At 33.3% G+C, this 9,115-nt stretch overlaps 1 protein-coding gene across 1 annotated transcript; it reads right to left on the bottom strand.

Moving 5' to 3' along the window:
- Window positions 1-619: 619 nt before the first annotated feature.
- Window positions 620-8,803, bottom strand: LOC120344770 (DBH-like monooxygenase protein 1 homolog). Its single transcript, XM_078113164.1, has 15 exons — window positions 8,675-8,803; window positions 8,322-8,432; window positions 7,934-8,086; window positions 7,756-7,846; window positions 6,578-6,756; window positions 6,359-6,436; window positions 6,004-6,105; window positions 5,553-5,655; window positions 4,870-5,039; window positions 4,707-4,801; window positions 4,183-4,339; window positions 1,884-2,023; window positions 1,710-1,803; window positions 1,086-1,181; window positions 620-874 (listed from the first exon to the last, which is right to left on the bottom strand). Exons 1-15 carry the CDS (start codon window positions 8,801-8,803, stop codon window positions 686-688), a joined length of 1,887 nt encoding a protein of 628 aa, XP_077969290.1. The 3' UTR covers window positions 620-685.
- Between the last annotated feature and the right edge of the window lie 312 nt (window positions 8,804-9,115).

Here is a 9,115-nt window from a genome sequence, read left to right as displayed (position 1 = left end):
CTTACCAAAATGAGGCAAGGTATTCTACAGAAATTGAAGAGATTGGCGTGCAACCAACGTTTGGCTGAAATCATATAAATATTTCTATATTATACTGAAAATCTCAAGATTAACTGAATTTAATACTGTTCCGCATTAGAGATATTTATTTTCATCACAATATCATTGACGTCGGTGACATGCTTGACAGCTTCTCCTATTTTCATAAGAAAAAGTGACAACAGTACACTTAAACCCGACCTAATACAAAACAGCTATACAGAGTTTTCAATACTTTAGTATCAAATCGGTTACATCGTATGACTTGTTTTGTGTGTCATCTTAAACATTTGATATTATATAGGTCATGGTGGTAATAATTTGTGTGATAAACAGTCAATCACGCTCATAATTTGGAACGCAACATAATTTGTTGCAAATATATTTCAAAACAAGAATATTAAAATGTTTATTTCAAATTGTGTTAAATATATGATACATCGGTTTGATTCGTAAATTGCTGATTTACAAAATATTTTCAAAATTTGAAAGTAATTTTTTCGAATGCCAAATATTTCGTAAGGAGAGTATCTATACAAACAAAATGAGATGCTTAAACTTAAGCATAAAATACGTTATGTATTTAAATTTAAAAAGAAAGGATCACTGAAAGATGAAAGATCGTAAACGAATCGTAAATTGACGTTCAACTGTTGGAGAACAGACGAAGACAAATCATCAAGAATATATAGCTAAACCGAGACGATTTGACGACGTGACCATGACTAGTTGTAGAAAGTGTAGTGGTCGTTTTACTCATCGATGTAACCAAACATTCCTTAACTGGAAGGATGTACGGACTTGTAATATTGATCGGAACAATTGTCTGAATAATCTGAAATGCAAGAGTAAACTGTGCATAAAACACTTTTGAACAAACTCATCTATCAAATTGTTCTGAAGAGATTGATGGAAGTTCATTTCTCAAAAGTTACGACTTAACTGGTATCGGCTAAAAATATTTGAAATCGTGCATTCCTGAGTTTAAAATATACGCAAACTTGTTTTCTTGTGTAATTTTTATTCATAAATTTAATAAAACTTACTGATTGACTCTGATTCGACGGCTTACAGAAACCCTGTTGTGGTGCCGAATTATAGAAATTTTCAAAGTTTGTGATGTTTTGTTGATTCCAGTCGAGCTGCAATAAAAATATCAATATACTATTGTACGATTTCATAAACTTCTCACATATTCGTATTATAGGAATATCACAAGCATTCCCGGAAAAGATTTATCAAGTACAAAGTATAAGCGAGCTTTGCCTATTTGCTATATTCGACTGTTGAGGGCTATAAATTGGACTATTAACGGGCCTAAATTAATCCGTTGCTATTGTTTCCTGCATTAATATGTTTATTCAACTTTCAACGTCATTAGAAGTGCCATCTAAAATTATAATCAAACTGGACCGGTTTATTCTGAGGGTAAACAGACTTAACTTTCAAAGTTCAGCTTAAAAAGATAACGAGGATATTGCTTACCGCTGAACGCCGAATCTATACAAATGCAATATTTTCAAGTTTAAATTTTCAATATTGACTTGTGCAAAAAGGAACAACATTATGGATTTGATTTGTATTTTCACAAAAATTGAATGCCGACAAAGCGTTAGTTTTAGATAAAAAGACTATAATATTTCCCAATACTTCAGATTAGCTATACTTACCTCGCTCATATATTCCAGAAGCGTCTTTCCTGCAACTTCAGCAGGATCAGTAAAGTTGAAATGGGACAGGCGATCTCCGACAGTGTTATCTATCCTGCAGAATATTGCTTTTTATAGTCTGTTGATATTTTTAAAATACAAACAAAATCCTATATATTAATGAATTAATCTTACTTCTGTATCTTTGATAAGTCGATTCCCAAGTATGGCCACGAATTGAAAAGACTCACAGTTGATATACAGTAAGATAAATCAATTTTTGGATAGTACGCAACAAACGCCATGCACATCTCTTGCATAGTACCTAGTCCTCCCTACGAAAAAGAAAATAAACTTACAATATATGAACATTTGGCAATATAATCCATTGCGTTCTTATTTGACCTATGACAGTTTCAGCTGGGATTTATTTCGCTCAATAGTACAGGAGAGGAACACCCACTTTTTCCCTTTCCCTATAGAACAGCGGCAACAAGACAAGTTGCAAGAAATGAACAGATAAATTGTGGTCCACTGTTTTTCATGTACAAACTCTGATCTCAGTCAGAATCCAGACTGAGTTAAAGAACAATTAATATGTAGAACACACAAATGTTGCACTTGATCACCTTGTTTCGCGACCTATAAAGCAGATCTGCTGTCAAATATGACAGCCCGCCTAATATGCCAGAGGAGACAATGCGAATGGCAGTCTGGACTATATAACTATTCTAACACCAATTTGCTATGTCTTAAATATTATATAATATCTTTGTATCTTTTGCAATAATTCGTGGCTTGACGGGTCACCGAAAAAACGCTGTGGGACACTTTTTGACCCGCGGGTCAATGGTTCGCCCGTGTTATTTGTGAGGCCCTCTTTCTCAATGATGTATGAAGAATCATCATGACATTATAATAGGTTAGTATTGATAAATGTTTGTATTTTCTTATCTGTTAAAAAAAATCCAGGAATTAACATACCAAAAACTGTTATAAAACAAATAATTATTATATTTTGTTTTTCACGGTTAAAAAGCAGAGTTTTTAAATTTAGACACTCAATTTATTCGCCCGTATTTAAAATTTTATTAAAACCTTTGGGCCTAAATATTTAGGACAAAAAATAAAAACCTGATGGAAAATTGAACACAGTTTCATGAAATTTTAAACCAGTTTTGATCTCGAAGCTTATGCAAATTACATGATTGAATGTCGAGGTCACCTAAGGCTCAAAGGCTCTAGGCTTCAGCATACCTTGCTCAATGGTGAATTCGGCCCCGAACATCAGTTCTTGAAGATTTCAGAATACGAAAAATACGAATTGAAATAAAAATATATAAAATCATCTTGCTTTTAATGTGTATTTGTTTTTATGGTATAAACCAGGGTAGTCCAACACGTGGGCCGCCAAAGGTTTCCGAGTGGCCCGCGCAGTATTATTCGAAGCCCGATGTCGTTCACAATTCTGAGCCACTATTGAAACCTCTATTGAAAAAAATTATTCCTTGTCGTCCAAACCACCCAGCTTTCAAAAGTTTTTTTAAGTCTCTTTGCGGGCTTTATTTCTGGAGAGAGATATTTAAATTTGTTTTTATCGTCTGCCATGTACTTCAATCTGCCCCTTTTCTGCCTTTTTTCTGTGAAGCTAGAGGAGGCAGTTTTCATGGCCTCAATATTTGACAATACTTATTTGTACGAGCAAGTTATTTCACGGATGAACCATGTCAAATCCCCCACTAATTTTAATCACCAATTTCTGACAATCATATGAAAAATTTTCTTCGCATTGCTACATGGTCCATCGCACCGAATATTGACAAACTTGTTGGATAAAAGCAGTGCCATACTTCACATTGGAATATCTATGTGTGGTAAAAACTTCTGATTTTACTGTATCTTCGTATTTCCATTGTTTTATAATTTTGGTGTTGGGGTTCTGTTTGTTTTTTAATTAACCTGTAGTCGGTGTAGTGAAAACTAGAACATAACTACTATGTCAAGTGGCCCGCGCAATCATTCGTAAACTACATGGGGCCTTTCGGCCATAAAGAATGGGCAACCTTGGTATAGACTATTAACTAACTACGATATTATTGGAGACGAAATGTACATATGAATCGTTTTGTTATTAGTATGCTGTTATTGTTAATCATTCTTTGCTACTTGTTGTTATGAAAATATCACATTTTTCTTGAAATTAATGGACCGAATGCTTTAAAATTTTCAGCGGTTAGAAAATTGTTGTCGGCCCTATAAGATTCGTTTTTTTTGTGTGTGCGAAGACATCATCAATGTTAAAAATTGCGCATCTTGTGGCGGTTCCGCATTCGCGTGCGTCACAATCTGGTAAACAGGCGTGAAGCGGTACCGGTGATCTACTGTGAAAGATTGCGTACTCGTACTACTTCGTTTTGGCTTCAGTGTCCATATATTTTAATGTTGCTTTCTTGTTTCAATAATCATTAAATATTGTTTATATGAATTAACTAACCTCTGTCATTACTGTTCGACTTTTTGTGTTATAATCACATTCCATTTGTAAATAATCATTACTTTTGATAGTTACTCCTGGGTTGAAATATCTTGCTTCTTGATAATTGAAATCGTAATTCTCATCATTTCCCAAGTAAGGAAGTTCAACGCCATCTCTAAACGAAAGCACAGTACTTTCTATTGTTTTTAGGAAAAGGTAAATTTAAAGAATTTTCAAAATGTAAGAATCGTTCTAGATCCTGAAAATACAACATACTGGATAGCAATAGCAATGTTCAAACGTCACCAATGTATATTTAAGGGGGAACAGAAAACTATCGGATGCGCTCTGTAGGTCAAATGTCACAATTTTCTGACTTACACAACATGAATTAAAAATATCCAATATGATAAAGATTCAAAACATATGTTCAAACCGTTTCTAAAAAAAATTGAACAGATCAATTCACTGAAAAAGGATGGCATGAATTAGCAATTGAAAAAAAATTATATTAATTTTTGCAATTTAATAAATCAAGCTACCTAATATGTCTCAATCTCAATTTTCTTCCCGCAAGATGAGAATGAAGAACTACACTGAACGCAGTAACGTTGCTAAGTCCCGATGCCGCCATTCTCTATAAAAAATTAAAATCAATTATTTTCGGGCTATTCTAGAAATGAAACTCGTGGACTCGTGACTTACATCTGCAATACACGAGTCAGTACAATGTCCAATGCTGAGGAAACTCTCTGCACCAGGAGGGATCAAATGCTGAAGACCATTAACCTCATGTCCGACCTGAATAATGCCAATTTCATATTTTCTCAATGTCGAAGTGTAAGTGAATCGAATTCCAGAACTGTCGCGCACGCCTAAAAATAAATTAGTTGGCCACGTAGGTGTATCATTCGTATTCAAATAAGAAATAAAAGAATCAGTCTCTGCGTTTTTTTTTTATAAATAACAAAGCTTTTGATCATATTGAACCAATATTACTCAGAATGCATTTTATAAAACATTTTTTTTTATAAATACCAAAGCTTTTGATCATATTGAACTAATATTACTCAGAATGCATTTTATTAAACATTTCAAAAAATATTCTCTGTTCGAGAAAGTTTGAAACTTTTAATTTGGAATGCATTTAGTTTTTTCTTTTCTAATTTTGTTTGGTTGTGATTATATTAGAAAATAGTTTCAAGACAATATAAATATTATACAAGAAAGAGACAGTAAATATGTAAGGGAATTTCGTGCAATTAAAACTAACTCATTTATTAATCCGATCAATAAATCCATATTTATTTTGTATTTTATTATTTTAGTGGTGACAAAAAGTATAACATGTCTCAAATATACTCCAAGAATGTCTACGAATTTTTTACCTGATAATATATTTGGATTATCGTAGTGTGTTTCCAACTGTATGTACACTGGATCTTCTGGTCCACCGACAGGAAAACCAGCTTCCTCGGGGTATATCATTGCCTAAAATATGTTTCAATTTGCATCTCTTTTTAATATGGTAATACAGAAACTATGAAGACCATGATAAAATAAATGGATTTACTAGGTATAATTCAATATACTTTCAAAAAATGTAGAAACTCTAAAATCCTCACTCATATTTCATACACACATTACAACAAAAAAATCTATATCTGTTCAATAGTTCAGGCGTAAAAGTGTTTGGATCCTTAAATGCAGCAAAATGTTACCTGATTGCAGATAGATGTGGTTTTAATAATGGTAATAATTTGACTGACGTGATAATTATTAAAAATATTTTTGATATCTTAATCCGAGAAATAAAAAATAGGGTAGTTAACTTGTTACCCCTGCTCCAACTGCCCATTCAAGAATGATAACCGAGCAAGTGGCAAAATGAGCCATATTTGATGAAGTACAACTGGCATCCTGTCCCAGTTCAGATTCGTTCTGAAAATAAATTTAACAAAATTGGGTATTAAATTATACTATTGCACCATATTTTATTCACGACACCATTCACGCCATTCACAAAAATAATTGTATAACATTTAATATGTATAATTATAGATTTGTTTTATTGGATAAAATTTTTTACAGTGAATGAAATTACTAATCCAAAGCTCTTTCAAATGATTATCTTTTGCAAAAAAAGGGAATCTAAAGCGCTTTCCTAAAACTACTTAGGTTTAAAATGTCTCACCTCTAGCATGTCACCACATCTGTACACAATCATGTGGTGTACGTGGAGTTCATTTCCAGCTTGAATAATCGGTTCCCACTGCAAAGTCGAAAAAATTTACGTCATGTAAACATGTATCGGATCACATCGAGAATATGACAACATTAATCCTTTAGTAACTAAAGTTTAGTTGAAACAAGCGCAAAATTTCGAAGAAAGCAATGGTAACGTTTGCATTACCTTAACAATATGCTGTTTTCCACCAAAATCCGGAAGCTTATAGAGTTTGCAATTGTAATATGTATCTTCTGATGGGATAGTAAATTCTGTTGCCAGAACCTCAAACGTGTTGTATACAGGTCCGACAGGAAGACCAGTTGGAACTCCGGAAGATTGCAGAAAATACATGCTTTCTACTCCTGTAGTTAAATAATTATACTCAGTTACTAGGAAGTTCAACAGCACATAATAATAGGGAGAGAGAATATTATATTGTTGACAAGAAGCAACAGGAAATACTTTTCTACGCATGGACTGGGGGGAACGATATGAGCATGCGATCATGAACGTAAGCTCAAGGCAATCTCGCACTTCACAGTAGTAGTATTAGTTCACAATAATTTGAAGAATAATTGAATAATATAATGTGGTTACATTCTGCGTAATCAGTATTGGCGTATTCTATTGATTACCAGATAATCTCAAGTATATACCTTCGCATTCTCAGGTGAATATAAGTAAGAACATGTGCATGTGCTAGTAATAAATACTTTTTGTCAAAATACACACTAACAATTTTTGACAATAGATGTATTTTTAGTTGAAATTGAAAGCTCTGAAAACTATGAATCTCCCGGCCTTAAAATATTTATTTTCGTCACTATACTGCTCACCCTTACCAGCCCAGACCGTTTATTTACAATGTAAAGGTGGATAATTCATAAAATGTTTTTCTTTACACAATACCGTAGATTTCATTATTAGTTTTACTTACAAAATATTACAGAAGTTATGACGATGATCGAGCATTTTTTCAATGGGTTATAAAGCGCGCGTAACTCTTTGTCGAAACCCTCGTAATTCCCGCACTTTGTCTTTTTCGATTTTCATGGTATTGCATGATTTTGTGTTATGTTTACCCAATGTCAAGTTAAAAAATAGTTCAAATCTCAAAATCAACAATGAAACTGTTCAATAACGGCATGTGTGAATGGGCCCCATGAGTATATAACCTTAATCACGAAGTATAAGAGATTTTTGCTCTAATTTCTAAAAGCAAACACTGAAAGAAGCATAAATGGCACGAAGGTTGCTATCACATGATCGAGAAATGATGTCATAATATTACCTCTCACGAATAGTCTTACAAAAAAGAAATATTGGGACAAAGTTGAAAGATAAATTGAAAAACCTATTACCTCTTTTTGTTCCATGGTTATCACCCGTGACAAGATCTGTTCCTGTAGGGTCGGCGTCACCATATGCCCAAATCAATTTTTCCGTGTTTGACTATATATATTTAAAAACAGAATAATAACAGTCAAAAATTAGGTTCCCTAATATAAAATAATAACTATCTATAATAACAATTTGTACCGTGATCTCTCTATCATAAGCACTCTCGCAGGCAGCAATCTGACGCGAAAATTTATACATTGTCCACCCATTTGATTCTGCACCTCCCAGTATTTCAATATTTTGTTCGGGGTCAAGAGGTGGGTAAGTGTTCGATGAAGCTCCGTGTCTGTCCTGCAAATTGAATAATATAACAAGTGGTCTTTTCTATACTGAATGATTTGTCGAAACAAGTTTGAAGAGGTTCTTTCATTTGGTTGCAATATTTTATTACAAATGTTTTTATATAAATGTTTGGTTATTATATCAATCTCAACATCGTAGTTATCCTATCACTTGAGAATATGTATGTTTTGTAAAAAAAAACCATGCGTGTCATTTATAAAACAAAATATTGCAGGGTACATACCATCACTGTAGGAATTCCATTTTTCACCCATCCTACAATAATATCAGATGCTGTCATAGCTCCGTTTGGTGAAAATCCGATTCCAATCCACCCGGTTGTCTGTCCAATCACCTGCAAAACATTAATTAGTAATGAACTAAATAGAACTTCGTCTTAGACGGATTATTCCACTTCAAACAAACATACAGAGAAATTGAGTTTTTATGCTACACAATAAGTTTAATTTATAAATACATAAATACTACAGTTGCGTTTGCTACATTTAGAAAAATAAACTTTCTCATATTTAAACCAATATTTATGACGCCAATCAATATTTTTTAGGATTAAATTTCAGTTTCAATCATACTTGCCTCAAACGTAATATGAGTGTCATTGAATTTCCAATACAATAAAATGTTTCCAGATCTCAACGTAGCAGAGTGTGTGTAACTCTCACTCGGACTCATTTGACTCTCCACTCCCACCGCTAACACCGCCATACATATATAAAAAAGCATCATTTGTACCCTTTTAAGCTGGGATGCATATTTACATATCAATTAAAAACTAAGCAAAATCAGTTGTTGCATCTTGCGAGTATCATATGTGTGGGGATATAAGGAACTTTCGAATTCAAGCGTGTTATCACCAGTTGATGGAACCGCAACTTGTATATTGGCAATAAAATAAATACAGAATGAAAAGTGTACTGCATGTAATACCAGATGGTATCTTAATTACTATAATTTGATGTGCCATTAATTGTGGTATAGCTTTGGATACGGGTGCTCTTTTTCACCCAATAGTTGTTT

This window comes from Styela clava, chromosome 5 (genome assembly GCF_964204865.1).
Source record: "Styela clava chromosome 5, kaStyClav1.hap1.2, whole genome shotgun sequence".
NCBI classification, from domain to species: domain Eukaryota; kingdom Metazoa; phylum Chordata; class Ascidiacea; order Stolidobranchia; family Styelidae; genus Styela; species Styela clava.
The sequence above is the reverse complement of the archived record's forward strand: the minus strand, read 5'-3'. Positions and strand labels throughout refer to the sequence as shown.